The sequence below is a fragment of the Hibiscus syriacus genome, unplaced genomic scaffold, assembly GCF_006381635.1.
Source record: "Hibiscus syriacus cultivar Baekdansim isolate YM2019G1 unplaced genomic scaffold, ASM638163v2 tig00110577_pilon, whole genome shotgun sequence".
NCBI lineage: Eukaryota > Viridiplantae > Streptophyta > Magnoliopsida > Malvales > Malvaceae > Hibiscus > Hibiscus syriacus.
The window spans coordinates 469,497-486,035 of record NW_024062788.1 but is presented as its reverse complement, the minus strand read 5'-3'; the positions used below and the strand labels follow the sequence as shown (position 1 = coordinate 486,035).

General features: G+C 39.5%; 2 protein-coding genes across 2 annotated transcripts; both read right to left on the bottom strand.

The window, feature by feature from the left end:
- On the bottom strand, nt 1-3,594 carry LOC120133131 (protein SPIRRIG-like). The gene is made up of 5 exons (XM_039149781.1): nt 3,452-3,594; nt 2,829-3,136; nt 2,258-2,564; nt 1,990-2,136; nt 1-1,584 (listed from the first exon to the last, which is right to left on the bottom strand). The coding sequence occupies exons 2-5, from the start codon at nt 3,008-3,010 to the stop codon at nt 409-411; spliced, it is 1,812 nt and encodes a 603-aa protein (XP_039005712.1). The 5' UTR covers nt 3,011-3,136; nt 3,452-3,594; the 3' UTR covers nt 1-408.
- A 1,207-nt stretch (nt 3,595-4,801) lies between these two features.
- On the bottom strand, nt 4,802-11,851 carry LOC120133196 (protein SPIRRIG-like). Its single transcript, XM_039149837.1, has 6 exons — nt 10,682-11,851; nt 9,777-10,473; nt 9,597-9,699; nt 8,397-9,511; nt 6,673-8,308; nt 4,802-6,498 (listed from the first exon to the last, which is right to left on the bottom strand). The coding sequence occupies exons 1-6, from the start codon at nt 11,849-11,851 to the stop codon at nt 4,983-4,985; spliced, it is 6,237 nt and encodes a 2,078-aa protein (XP_039005768.1). The 3' UTR covers nt 4,802-4,982.
- Nucleotides 11,852-16,539: the final 4,688 nt, after the last annotated feature.

Genomic DNA, 16,539 nt, shown 5'->3' with positions numbered 1-16,539 from the left:
GCTATACATCCTCATTACACACTGAACAGTTCCGTCTATTTACATGCAAAAAACAAGTAGAGTGATATTTTCAAAGTCAATATCCTCCTGCTGTCAAAAATACAACAAAAGAGTCGCCTGAAATCCCGCACCCTCGCAGTGGAGAGTTCAAGACATCAACTGCTTTGTAATTTTCAACATAAATATACAAGGTTGGAAGAAATTTTCCCCACCACGTCTCTATATAACTTATCCTAGCTTGTCCACCTGGCCAGCCCTGTTCTCGTCTTGCTTTTCCTTTTTAATGTTATAATGAACAAAGAATCAATTGCTCTCACAAAAGCTTTACACAGAACCGGATTAGGGTTTCTAACACAACCAGGAGATTATCCAATAGCTGAAGATCGCACAAATGCCGATTTAACATAATTATCCCTGGTTGAAAGAAGATTTCAAGCTCTCATCTGATAACATCCAAGACAACAAATGCCCACCAGAATCACCACTCAGCAACTGCTTCAAGTCACTGGTTAAGTGAAGAGCGGTAACTGGTTGCTTATGGAACTTCAGGACCTTTTTTAGCACCAATCTGTAATCTGGAGGCTTATCCAAATCTAATCCTCCCGTTCCACTGGTATTTGACTTGCCAGCAGTCTTGTCTTGGTCAGTGCAGTGAACCATATGCCAAACCTTAATAGCCCCACTCTGGTGACCCGTTACATGCCAGTTTGTGTCCTGCCAGTCGGAGAAAGTACAGCTCGTAACAGAAAGTATGGAATCAGACGGCAGTTGGGATGTACTAATTACTGCTAAACAGTCCCCATTGATGCTCCAAACAGCAAGCAGAATTCCAGCGGCTGTCACAATTTCCCCAGATAAATCATTCACATAGACTGCAGAAACTGGTGCTGGGAACTCAGGAAGCTGCCTAACAAATACTAACGAGCTGAGGTCCCATAGGATAATCGTGCAGTCATCTGATCCACTTACAATCAGCATATAAGGTTGACAGACACGAAGAGACGTGATTTTAGCTGCATGACCACAAAGCACCTTTTCCAACAGCAACCGTCTTAATGCATGGGGCCCATCCTCACTGATTCTCCAGACAGAAACTAGACCATCATCGGCGCCTGTGACCAAGATATGACCATCATGACTAACACCAGCACACTGAATTTGGTTTCCACCATGAAGATTCTCATGTGTTGAAAGGAGACGATCTTGGTCATAGCTCATAAATCTCAAACTGCGATCAGGAAAACCCCATGCAACATATTTGGTATGTGTTCTAGGTTTAAGTAAAGTGTTTTCCACGGTGACGAGAATTTTCTCATTGAAAGTGACAATTTGAGCAATGGAAGAAGAGCTTTTCCGTATTTCATGTGGAACAAGAAACGTTGAATGCTTCAGCAGATGAGGAGGAAGCTTTCCGTAAGGCCGCCTTTTCACATGGGGTTTGAGGAAAAGTTGCTTAGGAGTCTGTCCAAAATGATTGATCTGAGCTAGAATGGAGGCTTTCAATGAAGGATCTGTAACCGAGTCTATGTCTACACTTCCCTCGTATGTGTAATGGTAGAACACATTAACAGCTTTTTCTGCCGCCTGTCAGTTGTAACAACAATATACAGAATTAAATGAAAAAAAACAGAGATGATTAGGCATATGATCTTGGAACGACAACTTAGGATTTGAAAGGGACGGTAAATAAAGTCGAACTAGGAACTAAAAGAGAGAGAAAACAAATATAATATTGCCAAAATAAAGTACTTTTTTTAGTTCTTTCAAATTATAAAAAGTAGCCATCAGCCATGGCAGCTCACCCAGTACAACTTCAAAGCAATCCAGAATAAGAAAAAGAAAATTATATCAGCAGGATTTTTTTGACTAAAAACCTATCAACTTTCAACACTTTTTTCAAGATGTGCATGTGTTAAAATCAGTAGAAATTTTTAGAGATTGCATGAAATGGAGACTAAATATTCTTTCAAAACCAGTGCCGATACCCACCTTTCCTCTTTGTTTATATCCAAAAATGAGGTCTATCCAATGGTGCAGATTTTCTGAAACAAAATCAGATTCTAGCGCTTCTCTATGCTTCCGGATGAACTCCCTAGGACTTCCTTTAGCCCAAGAAGGTAAGAAAACATCACCAGCCTGGGAAATAAGAAGAAATGAAAAACATAAACGAGAAATTTGAGTCAACTTTATTTTGCACATTATCAAACAAACAAATAAAGATCACAAGCACGATAAGGATTAAAACTTTAACTAAGACCTTTTCCCCTGACTGTTTCTCCCCCAAGTCAAGGTTGAAACGATTTTCCAAAAACTCAGGCAAGTAAAAGAATTCTGGTATCAGTTCTTTCACATCTGATGTGTTACCCTTCCCAGCAGCACTCAGCCAAGTGTCTCTTATGCAATTGAAAAGACGATCAGCATGATCGAACTGACCACCCTGTAGCTTCTGATTTTCCACACTAAATGGAGGCAAGCGAAGAAGATAAAACAGAACAATGCCAGCAATGGAATAATGAGAACCATAATGAAACTTTGGGACTTCTGGGTCATCCCAGCTCTCATATCTGGAAAAAAGGACAGAAAACTGATTAGCAGTTATATAGGCAGACAAATTAATATTTAAAGATAACGTTAAACAATTAGTCTAAAAAAAGAATGTAGTTAAAGAACATGCCTGACATGATATGAACATTCAGAAAACAGTATCCATTTAAATAATAATTACTCCTCAAAATGGCACACACTACATGTCTGACAAAGAAAAGACAATTTTAAATAGTTTTTTTTTTATTTTAATTAAAAGGATTTTGAAAAATATTAGGAGTTACCTTTTCTTAAATTCCTCCTCCCCTTCAGGTGTCTGACAGCCCATTGGTTTGTCAAGTTTGCGGAAGGTTTTGGGATCTGACAAGTCCAGGCTCTCGCTCTCATAGTCAGCAAGAACCCATGGAAAGACTGGGTATTGGGTAAGATCACTGTATCCACGTCCTGCCAAGGTATTGAGATGCATGAGATACTGGAAATTGCTGATTTCTCCATTTTGCCCCTCTTTGAGAAAGATTTAGCCATTATTTTAAAGAGACGGCCACCCTCGTTGCTTTCCTGTTTTGTAGATCCTGAAATGGTTGTATCCAACCTGATACAAAGAAAAGAATTAAAAAATAAATAAATAACATTTTCCAAAATTCAGAATATAAGGAAGAAAAGCAAAGGATTCAGGGATGAATCTCAAGTACAGAAAAGAGAAGTACATGCAAAAAAGGGACCAAACGCATATGATAGAAGGAAAGACAAACAACTGTGCAATATACAGGGAAGACAGAGGGATCCATCTTATTGTGTAACATGATATTGCAGCTCGCTTTTGAGATAACATAATACCACACATATAGCCAACCATATAAACAAAATTAAAAGAAAAAAGAGAATAATGAAATTCCAGGTTACATACATGCTGTTCCTTGGTAGATTCATTGCAACCAGATTCTTGAATACTTCATCTCTCTCTCTTTTATGAAACAACAGGAGATCGTTACATCCATCCATGCTGAATAACTCAACAGCAACAGGGCGTAGCTGGTAATCACGCTTCAAAATCTCATGAAGACTATCAAGCTTCCACATACGCCAAGCATGAGGTAAATTGTCACTGTTAATCACTTTCTCCTTTCCCCATGCACCGCCATTATAGGCCCAGGCTCTTCCCCCTACTAATGTCTTTGGCGGCGAGGCACAGGATGAAGTTGATTTTGACTGGAAATCCATAAAACCTGTAACATCCTTCTTTACACCCAATGCCTGATCAATTACAGAGAGCTCGTCTTCACATTTCTTCTCGCATATGAAGGCAGAACTGTCGATGTAGAAGTTCTCTATTACATACAAACAAAGCTCCCCTATTAGGAATATACCATCATGTTTGTCAAGACCTACTACCCGCTCACAGTTATATCTGAATCGTATCTTTTCAAGAGGTTCCAGATAAGGTCTGATTAAATATTCACCATTATCATTTAGTTCCTTATCTGATTTATCCTCTGCAACTTTGACTTCGTCTTTTTTAACTAAAGATAACTGCCTATGAGATTCATATTCAGATTTTCCAGGTATACTGTCTGATACAGGGACAGAAACTGTGCTGGATTTCCTGCCAAACTCAAGGGCTGAGTGAAGACTAGCTTCATTCACACTGCTAGCTCTGTCATCATTCCAACCATCTCTAACAGACATTACATCCTTCACGTCATCCAACTCTTTATACAAAAATTCATCATATAGCTCAGTGTCAACACCATTCTGTTCAACACTCTCATTCAAAAGATTGAAAATTGCTTCAGAATCAGAAACATCCAGACCATCCTCATGTTTGACTTTGTAGAACTCCGACTCGCTTAATTCCAATTGCCAATCAATAACATTTTGGATACTATCAATCTTCAATTTACAGCGTTCAAGCTTTTTGCGCATCCTGTATGGACCCTCAATGGGGCAGAGTTGCCATTGAGGATCTTCTGGCACAGAGGGTTTACGAATTGGGAATATTCCTCGTTCATGTACAAGTTGTTGAAGATGGTTTTGCCATTTGCTCTCAGCATGGAGAATCCATCCATACTTATCCTGACGGATAACTCTCAACTCAGTAGACATTGTATCACGAAGCACTTCCAATGCATACCTCCGTTCATTCACTTTCTCCCAGTGTTTTAGGTCAACCTTTGAAATATCCCGTGATTTCCTTCCCATTTCCCTCTTACGACGACCCTCCATGCCTTTAATTCTTACACCAGGAAATTTTGCTGAGCCAGCAATCTACTGCACCCACATTATTGCCGCACATTGCTCCATTACTCTATTTACCATCTGCTCATTGTTCTGAAACCAATCAAAGAAGGCAGATAAACTTCCAGTCAACAAATTGTCAAAACCACTATGCAGTACATCCAGGGGCTGTCCTTGGTTAGGTTTAGAAACAAGCAGATCTTCTAGAGAAGCTCTTTGATGAACCAACAAGTACTTGATGACATTAATTGCCATGTTCTGAACATTTCGCCTCTGGTCACGAAGAAGAGAACTAAATTTACACAAAGACAACAATTTAAATCAGTATCAAAATTGCTTGGACAGAATACGATTCGTCGGTGAGCAACCAATAACTGCAAAACAGTGGAGATATCAGTTCCTGGATCTTCATGTGAAGATTTTATTGGCAGTTTTTTCTTATGTTCCATAAGCAGACCCAAGGAAGATAGGAGATCATCTTCTCCTATGGAGATCAGGAATGATGGGAGAAAACAATTCATTATCATCCTATTTGTATTCTTAAGAATTGAATGAACATAAGCATCAAGCTGCCTGCTTCCTCTTGCAATAGACAAAAGACCCTTGCCTGTAGGAACTGCTTCTTCAATCCGACCATCTTTGTTTGCTAATTGCAACATTGATAACAAGAACTCGAGAGTTTTCAGAACACAAGAAGGTTGGGGAAGAGCACCCATGTAAACACGATCAACAATCATCCAGCAAAAAGCATCCAAGTTTGAGGACCATTTGGTCTTATCAAGCTTTTTCTCATCTTCTTCATCATCACACAAGATACGCCTTTCAACAAAATTTATTAATCTAGTAAGAACTAGACCTTGGAAAACCAACATAGATTCAGCTTCAACATAGAGTGGAGCCATTTCCAATATGCTCTCCACAACTTGTGCTGCTTTTATTTGCTCTGTTAAAAAGTCAGCAAGCACTTCAGCTATAAAATCCAACATAGCAGTTGCACCAGCAGAACAAGGGCCACCACCGTAGCCAGAATCATCCGTTTCCAGAAGAATATTTGGTGTTACAGAAAAGGAAACTTTTGCAGCTGTTGGCCCTTGAGAATCAGACTTCAAGTCAGAGGATTGATCAAAACCACCAATATTAATAGAAGAGTCCATGGAAGGTGAGGCAATTGTGGGATTTTGGGATTTATTTTGGTTTAGACTTAACCAAGAAGTCAGTCCAGTAATGGGAGATGAAGAGGGCGATAGAGGGATTATGTAATTGGATTTCTCAGATAAAATAGGAGAATCTAGGATAGCAAGTGATTCAGAACTCTGGGAATCTGGTGGATGAACAACCTGATTGTCTTTGACACCATGAAAGCTGAACTCATTTGTGCTTGAGGTGGCAGAAACCTGATCAACACAAACACCTTCTACACTCTGAATAACTTGGACATCTTCCTGCAATGATTTGTTCAATTCTTCCTGAGATGTATTATGCTTCATCTCTTCTTTATCTTCAGCCATGAAATTTGAAGGGACAGGCATCTCTTCAGAACTTGAACTGACCTGTGCTTGAGGAAAACTTCCAGCACTAATTGATGTCTTGGCGGACTGTTCCTGCTCCACAGGCAAGCTAGAGAATGTATTTTGTGAACTAGCATCATCACACTCGTTTAAATTCTTCTGTTCCTCCTTTGCATAGAGCTCTCTTGCCATCTTCACAGTGTGAGCAGACCTGCAAGATAATACAAATAAAAAATAAGATTTCTTGTGAAACAGAATGGAGATTATGTTTACGTTGCATCACAATAACAGTGTTTTTAGGAACATTATATCTCAAAGACAATACATAATTAATGCAAAACAAAAATGTTCAAGTATAAATGGAGAATATATCTCAAAGACAAACCTAACACAAGAAAAATAGAGATCCACACAGTTTTCTAGAAACTCAGGTCGTTTGCAAACTGCAGAGAAGGGAGGGCACATCTTTGCCAAATCAACCATAAATCTCAGAACCGAAGTTGCAGCAGCAGGAGCAGACGCTTCCCCACCCATCAAGCGTGCAGCATATGTCTTGTGCATGAGAGCTTCACCTTGAAGCTCCCCAGCCATGTCTACATTTTCCTCCACCAGTTCTGCAACAAGTTGGAAAATATTTCCCGTTTGGCGAGCAAGTATCAATTGCATGCTTAGCCTATCAAAGGTAGATTTTGCCATAGCAATTATAGATTCCAATAGTTCTACAAATTTCAACTCCACGTAGCCTCCATCACTTGGCATTAGTGCATGGAAGTCCAGCATACGGACTTCTGGCAACCTTGGATAAACAGGCTTCCCAAATATTAGACAGAACAAGATATAGTATATATCAGGAGAATCATAGAAACTGGGAAGCACACGCATTAGACCTTGATAACCTCCACTTGTGCGAAATTTAAGAGCAAAAGTGGGAGAAGAAGCCAAGCACACACCAAGAAGAGTCATGATCCATCTCATACTGGTAGGATGAACAGCTTCATCAAGAAAATATGTTAATAATTTAGAGGAGACAATTTTATGCCACTGTTCAAGCATCTCTTCTGTTTTGATCGTCACTTGAAGATCGATAAGCATCTCCAAAAGCATATTTCTTACAATAACATGCTTTCCCATGGACTCGCGCATCATTTGATGCTGTGGTTTCAGCTCAGGTGGATCAAAAGTCATAATAGCAAACCTAGCCACATTTTCTAGTTCAGATGCCAGGAATCCATCTTCCAATATAACTCCAAGGAGTACAACTAATTTTTCCAAAACAGGAACTTCAACATCACCACGCTGCAATGTCACCAGTAAATGTTGAACTAGGTTCATTCGGCGAAGAACTGTAAGGTTGTGATTCCTGTACCAAGCATTGAAACAAGATGCTCTAGAAAATTTAACAGTGCAATTTGAATGGAAACCGGGGAAGTTACCCAGTGTCCAATCCAGCAAAACATGTTCTACCATATCCGCATTTGACAAAACAATGCAGTTTGAAGTTTCGACTCGCATATCAGCATTTTCTAGCTCTGAAATATGACTGAATGAATCCTTTGGGGCAGAAAAATCATCCAAGTCAACAAGAGATCCAACAGAAGATGTTTCATCACGGAACTTTCCGAAATTAAGTTCCTTGAAGCCAGTTTCATGAGTAGTTGTGGTAGGTGAGACAAAAGTTTGAATTTGTTCCAATTTATTTGATTCAGAAATTGATGCTTCACATGCAGCAATCTGAAAAAATATCTCAAGACACTGCATGTCGAATAATGACATCCTTTGACGCAAGAGTAAAGCTAGTAAATGGTATCCCCTGTATGTTTGCATGTCTCTTACATTTTGAGGATTGTGATGAAGTGAACAAGCAAGAAATGAGAGGGCCATACGGAGCATATCCCTAGTTTCCGCAGCCTCAACAAGGGCCAAAATGACAGACATTCCACCAATAGGCCGGATGGTATCACCAATCACACATTGCCTACAGATATAGATATCCCCATTAAGACGCCCATATCGTGGTATACCTGCATAGACAACAAATGGAAGAATAATTTAGCTAAGAAGAGTTTTCACAACAGTTACACAAAAAGGGGAGAACCAAAATGCTTTCACCTCCAATGGGAGAAGCAGCAGCTGACAAGGGATCAACCAGATTGAGCAAGAAAGACATCCCAGATGCTCGAACAGCCTCTGTACAAGTTCCATCAAATGCAAATATGAGTTTTTTTCCAGAGAGGTGAAACGAATGGTTCCCTAATCTATCCAAATCCCAAACAATTCCACTTCCATCTGACTTAGAGTTTTCCTGCTTGCTTGTGCTGTCAAGCTTATGCACCCCAGGAGGTACAGACAAGTCAGCATCTAATGAATCTAAGATAGCCATGCTACCACCACCACAAGCCTGGTTGGGAACAAAACAAAGAAGATTTGCATCTTGGAAAAGCCCTCTATATCCTCTACCAAGAATGTACATGACGTAAATACAACCTGGAGTGAGCACTTCCTCAAAAAGATAGCAGGACTGGAGTCTCCATGTGAAGTCACTAACCCTCGCACATGTAACTGGAGTCCCAATAGTTACCTGCAAAGGTTTTCCAATGGGAGAGGGTGAATATCCTAATTTTCCTGTGTGCCTTAGCTTCCCATCAAGATAAACGTAAGCAACACTAGCTTGGAATAATCCAGCAAGAGCATTTGGTTTACTATGAACAACAGCAAGGTGATGCCACCGGCCTTCTTCCAGTTCTAATCCAGAAAATGACAAGGAGCAAGAATTACTGGTAGCAACGGTAAGAACACCATCCTCTTGAAGATAGAGTTCTGCATAGAAAGTATTCTCATTATTTACTGCACCAACAGAAAACATCCGGAGAATATTCCGGTCATGATGCTGCCCATTTGAGCCACTTTTCCTCTTTGAAGGACCAGCTTTGGCAGGATCAGTTTCTTTTGCTCGTGTTTTCAAAAAAATTTGAAACTGAAACCAACAGACAAATGAATATCCAGCAGGAGGAGGCCAAGATCTTTCTCCCATAGACACCAGAACCGAAGCATGCCCAATCTTGCTCATATCCATCTCAACAAATGGAGCCAAAGAAACATTTTCCAAGGCTGTTTCTGCCATGAGAATTAACCTTTCCATCATATCAACAACTGTATAACCTAATTTCATCCGCTTCATTTGCAGAATATATCTTACAAGTGCTTGGAGTTCAGATGCAGACAACCTATCAGAAAAAATCAAAACCTCATTTCAGAAAACAATAAAAAACAAACAAAGTAATGATTCCTAGAAATGACCGCAAGGCCTACCTATATGCCCCTAGAACCTCTACAATCTTCAAAGCGTAAAAGAGTAGTGGTGATGAGCCTGAAAGGAAGGGTTGAATTGTCTCCAGAAGAAGTTCCACACAACCTATTGGAAAAGAAAAGGAGTAAAAAACTAATGTCTAATGCATAAAGAGCATAAAGGCATAAGAGATCCTATCTCACCGACAGATGTGAGATTTTCTTGATTGAAGGGGCCAGAACAAGCAAGTTTCCCAATAATGTCCAGCACTTCTATTTGCACCTTAGGAGTAAAAAGCAACAATGAACGGATAAGAACTCTAACAGCCCCAGCATTGTATATGCGTTCCTTGTCAGGATTAACCAAACCAGATGGAGTACTTAAAACAAAACTAGTGGACTTGTTTTCAGCCGTATCTGCTGATATGGCACCCTCTGGTGTCATGAAAGGTGGAAGGACAACTTCAAGGGCAAGTTCCAACAACAGATGTATCACTTGTTTCTCATAATCCGCACACAGCAAGCCAGACTCAGACAGAAGATCATAAAAAGTTTGTGATGATATAATAGCATGAAGTCTTGTCCTATTAATAGCATTACCACACACCCCAGCTGTCATAAGCCGCGATAAATATGAGAAGACTTTGAAGTAAACTAATAAAGAAGATTCTTTTGAGTGTCCATCACCCTGAAAATTATGGAGGGTGGTAAGCAGAAGAGAAAAACCAGTGGCTTCACCAAAGAATCTCTGTGAAGCATTATTTACTCCCATAATGCGCCACAAGGCTCCCATTGTATCACATTTTGCATCACTTTGAAGCTTGTATTGATGTCCAGAATCACTTGTAACCATTCCACTCTTTAAAACTTCGATAAGTGATCCTAATTCTTCAGGATGACCCTGAAAAAAAAACACTATGGTGTGACAAATTGGTAATGCATAACCATATTGCAGTTCACTCATTCATGAAACATGCACAGACAAGGGATTTTAACATTAAACAAACTGGAAATTAAGATCAAGGAAAAGGGGAAAATGTTGGAGGAAGAAAAACATGTTTGAATGTAAGATCTATGTCAAAAAAAGATTAACACACATCATAACAAACCTGCATAGCATCTTCTGTGATCAAACATGACAATATCCGTAGGACTCCAGGACGATGAACATTGAACGCCAAGAATGGGAGGACAGTGGCCAAACCATTGGCAGATCTGAATGCAGCTTGGCTGGCTTCAGCTTTCTTTACTAATGAAACCATACAATCCCAGCCAATAGCAACTGTACTGTCAACTTCAAAAATTGGAAACTTCCCTGAACCAGATTCCATGAGCTTGGGTGAAGTAATAATAACATCCTTACCGTCCAAGTGTTTCTGGAAGCTGCTGGAGCTGAATTTTCTCTCCAGCTGATTGGCACTACTACCATGTTCCTCTGAACCCAAAAGAAACTTATGTTGCTTCAGATCATCTAACAGGACTTCCAGCACACCTACTTCTCTTAGGACTTTCTTGTATTGTTGATCAAAGGATAGGAGCTTTACAAAAAAGGAAAGGATGGTAAGCTTTAACTCTGACGCAATTGGTTGCTGCAATAAACAACATAGAGAAAGCAGCTCTTGCTCAGGAACAAAATTCACCACTGTCACAGCATATTCAAGAATTTTCAGAATTATCTCTTGCAACGCTGGAGGAAATTCAGCCATATTTAAGATCAAGAGAGGAACAATCCTCAGTTGCTGACACAAGTTATAGTTTTCAAGATCACTTGAAAATATTTTAAACATTCTATTTAACACTTCTGCCTGCAAATCTCTGCTCTCAGCCTTGAGAAAAATGTCCTGCAACATCTGAACAGCTTCAAGGTCTTTAACTTTATTATTTTCCTGTTCCCAGTTTTTATCACCTAGCCTTTCAGTAGATGATGTTTGACTTATGTCATGGCCGCTGGCCTTGGTGCGAGAATGTTTAGAAGTTTTGCTTTCAGCAGGACCTGTTTGAGCTAGGTTAACAAGAATATCAAGTAGCCTAGTCAAAGTGGGTGAGAGATGTTCAGAGGAAGGGTCTTCTTTTCCTACGATATCCATTTTGGGTGCTTCATCAAAAGCATGACCTCTATCATTTTGAACCTGAGGCTTCAAATAAATAGATTGAACGCCTTGACTCTGTGGCATTGAAGACAAAACTAGAACAAACTGTACAAGGAAGTGATAACCATGGGCATTATGTATATCTTCCCTAAGCCTGACAGTGCTGGCCTCTACAAATCGAAGTTGCATGATGTCAGCAATAACAAAAACAAGGGAAAATCTCAAATAGAAATCATTAAAAAGAGAGCAGTTAAAAGATTACGACAAAAAGTCCATACAATAGACAGTTTTTAAAACAATTAAAACAAGAGAAATGGGGTTTGGTGAAAAATGGTGCTCTTGGATGTATCAGTGTATGTCAACTGCTTCTATTTCAGTTTTACTAAATGGAACTCCTACGGACAGAATTCACACTGAAAGAGGACTTGGACAGGGTTGCTCGCTACCCCCCTTGTTATTCAATTTGGGTGGTGAATTGCTTCATTTGTTGTTAACTAAAGCTGTGTATTTGGGATTGTTTTCGGGCTTTGATTTAGGAGTTCAAGAAAGTTCTTTCAAGCTATTGCATTTGCAGTTTGCATATGACCTTATTATTTTTTCCAAAGCATCAATTCGGGATTTGAAGAATATTAGAAGGGTGTTACTGATTTAAGAGTTATTGGTGGGGCTGAAGATTAATTTAGTTAAGAGCATAATTTTTGGAATAAATGTTGAGGAGGAGGTGTTAGCTGGTTGGTCTAATGAAATTGGTTGCTCAGTGGGTAATTTTCCAGCAGAGTATCTAGGATTGCCTTTGGGGTCTAAGAGAAACTCTGTTGCAATGTGGGAGCCAATTATACAGAGATTTCATAATAAGTTGACTGGTTGGAAGGTAAATTCTCTAGCGTTAGCAAGTAGGGTGGTGTTGGTTAAAGCAGTGTTGTGCTCCCTTCCCACTTATTTCCTTTCTATTTTTAGAATTCCAAAAACTGTGCTGCAGAAATTAAATTCGATCATGGCTGTTTTTTTATGGGGGGTTCGACAGATAGAAGAAACATACATTGGGTGAACTGGAAGTTGGTCAGTAAGCCGAGAAGGTTGGGGGTCTTGGGATCCTGAATTTAGCTATTCTGAACAGAGAACTGATGGGAAAGTGGGTTTGGAAGTTTGCCTCTGAAAAGAATTCTTGGTGGAAGAGGGTGGTTTGTTGTGAACAATTTGGATCTGAATTCCAAAATGTTGGGGAATTCTTTGACAGCTCGAGCCTCTTGGTTTTGGAGAGGAGTGATTAATAACTTCTTTTCTAGTGATGAGTTTGGAGATTGCTTTAGGAGAAATATGCGTTTGAAAGCTGGAAACGGTCATTCGGTGGAGTTTTGGCATGATGTTTGGTTGGGAGAAATCCCTCTTAAAGACTTGTTCCCTAGATTGTATGCACTTTCGAATAATAAAGTGGGTAAAGTGGTGGAGTTTAGGGTGAACAATGCAGTAGGATGGGTGTGGGATATTCAAATGAGAAGAAATCTAGCGGATTGGGAGATTGAACAATGGTTGCAGCTGATTTATATGTTGAACATCTCACTATCTCTTGATGAGGACGATTACTGGATGTGGTTAGGGAATGGAGAGGGTTGTTTTTCAACTAAGTCTTGTATCAACAATTTTTTTGATACGGCTGGTAATCAGGGGTTTCAGGATAAGTGGGTCAAACATATTTGGGTCGGGATAGCTCCTCCACGTGTTGAAACTTTCATATGGCAAGTTTCTCATCAGAGAGTGGCGGTTAAAGAGGAATTGTTGAAGCGAGGAGTGGCTGGGATTGAAGACTCTTTATGTTCGTTGTGTGGCAGGTTTGTGGAATCTGTTTCTCATATGTTTCTGTACTGTGAGGTAGTTTGGGGTTTGTGGGCTAGATTTGCGAATTTGTGGAATGTTTCTTTGGTGATTCCTAATAACATCTTAGACTTTATTATTATGTGGGATGAGATATTACAGAATTCCAGTATTTGGAAATTTATCCTAAGGGCGGTGTTGTGGACTATATGGAAATGTAGGAATGAAGTTATCTTCATGAAAGGAAAGTTGGATGTGGTGAGGATGTTCTTTATTGCTCGATTTCGAATAGTCTCTTGGTTTACTGCTAGTTTTGATGTTGTGCAGATTCCTTTCGACTCTCTACTGGGTGACTTAACTCTTGCTGATTCGGTTGGGAGACAGAAAAAAAGTGGATCCCAACCTTCATGTTGGGTTCCTCCACCAGACGGGTTCATAAAGATTAATGTTGATGGGGCGATGGTGAGTGGTTGGAATAAAGGTGGTATAGGTGGACTCATAAGGGTCATCAAAGGTGTGTTGATTAACTGGTTCTCTGATAAGGTTGGGGGGTCCTCCGATTTTGGCATAATTATTGGCGATCAAGAGGGGGTTGTACGTGTTGTCTGATTCAGGTGTTGGCCTTAATAAGAGGATTATTTTAGAATCGGATTCAAGTAATGCTTTGAAGTGGATCAAGAATCCGAAACTAAGCTCCCCTATGTTTCTATCCTTGGTGAAGGAGATCATTTCTATAATGGAAGGGAAGGATATTATGTTAAGGCAAATCTTGAGAGCTGCTAACTGGGAAGCGGACAGACTAGCTAAGGATGGTATTGGATGATCGTTAGGCTTTGTTTTTGGTGTGTTAGGGTGCTAGTCTCCCTGGCATTTCTGCAGGGATTTTGTTTTCAGTCTTATGTATTCAGTGTTAAGGTTTCAACAGTAAGAGGTGGTTAAGTCTTATGTAATTGGGTTAAGGCTTTTAAAGTATGATGTAAGGAATGACAGTGTATTATTCTCCTGATTAATAAAAGTAGTAGGCACTCTTTTCCCTCTTCCTTTGTCCTTCGTGTTACTATTGCAACATGGAGGGCAAGTCGAGGGTTTTTAACGAGGCCTAATATTCTATCAAAAAAAAGAGAAATTCACAAACCAATTACCTGGCCTATAGGACAATTCCACACATTCAAGTAGCAAGTCCACGATCCCAACAGTGTAGGCAGGGTCCCCACAATCTGGATTAAAATCCTTCACGACCATTAAAAGAACTTTAATCTACAAAAAAGGAGAATGAAGGAGCACATTTTTTTTATGAATGACAAGGCAACAAGGAAATAACAGACCAGATACATATAGAGAAATAAATAAAATATAAATAAGAAGATAGCTGAAAGAAGAAGAATATGTCAATTCAATATGAAATCAATAGTCAAAACAACAGACCAGATACATATAGGTAAAAGAGTTGTTCCCATAAATGCCATATTAAAAGAACCCACATAATGCAGAAAGCGAAGCAGATAGAAAGAGGACACTTGACAAACAGAATAGAGGCTGCTCAAAACAAATATATCAATCTCTCCAAAGTCACCAAGTACATATGATCTATTTCTCTGTCAAATGCATAAAATGGGAACAAAATGAGCTGTTTCGAGAGTCAGCAACTACATATTTGAATCAAGATGAGGCTATATTATATAAATAAAATAATAAAAAAACTGTACGAAAAAGAAAAAGATATATAAAGACTGCACTATAACTATGTAGAGAAGATCCAAAGACATTTGGCTGCATATGCCATTTCGTCTACAAAGATCCAAAGATATATAAAGACTGCACTATAACTATGTTTGAGAGACAATTCAAAGATCCAAGTGGGAAATGGTCAGTCGATTGCTTTCTGGACTGATGTTTGGATCACTAGTATGCCTTTAAATCATCAATTTCCAAGAATTTTTGCTTTGTCTACAAATAAATGGGGGAAGGTCTCTGAGTTTGGTGGGTATGTAGATAATTTTTGGGTTTGGAACATCCAGCTTAGAAGGAATTTGTGATTGGGAATTGGACCAGTGGATCGATCTAATGTTGTTGATTGACAAGACTAAGCTGTCATGTTCTGTTGATGATTTCCTGGGGTGGTCGAGTTAGGGGGATGGCATGTTCTCGGTCAAAGCTTGTAGATTGTCGTTATATGATAGTTCTGAAGAGAGTTTTGAGTGGAAGAAGTGGGTTTGGGATGGTTTGGCTCCGCCTAGAGTTCAAACCTTCTTATGGCAGATTTGCCATTAGAAAATAGCAGTTAGAGTGGAATTGAAGAAAAGAGGGATCCCTCTAACGGAAGTATTGTGTCCATTATGTAATTCCCAGGATGAAACTATAGCTCACCTGTTCTTAACGTGTTCTGTTGCTTCGGGATTGTGGTGTAAATTTCTAAGGTTATGGGATATTTCAACTGCTCTGCATCAAGATCCTTCCTCTATTCTCTGCTCATGGTCCAATCTTAGGCATAATTCTATCATTTGGAGGTTTATTCCGACTGTTATTTTCTGGTCAATCTGGAAGGCAAGAAATCTGGTTGTTTTTGAAAATGGAAAATGTGACAGTTCAGTTCTGTATTTTATCACTAGATTTAGATTGGCGAAATGGATAAAGGATAAAGGATGGGGATAGAAATACAAGATTCTTTCACCTGTCTGCGTTAAACAGGAGCAAAAGAAACGAAATTACAAGTTTGAAGATCAATGGCTCTGTTGTATCAGATCCGCATTTGATAAAGTCACATATTGCGAACTACTTTAAGAATGCCTACAGCTACAAGTCTACTATGGAAGTGGACGTTTTATCTCTGGATTTCGCTAAGCTTACAGAAAGCCAATCTACAAAACTTGAGGATCAGTTCTCTGAACAGGAAATTTGGCAAGCGATAGCCTATTCAGACAGCTCTAAAGCTCCAGGTCCGGATGGCTTCACCATGGGCTTCTTCAAGAAATGCTGGCCGACTTTGAAGGAGCATGTTTTGAGATTTTTTCAGGATTTTTATTTGGGCAGGGTTTGGGAACATGGGGTTAATCATGCGTTTATTA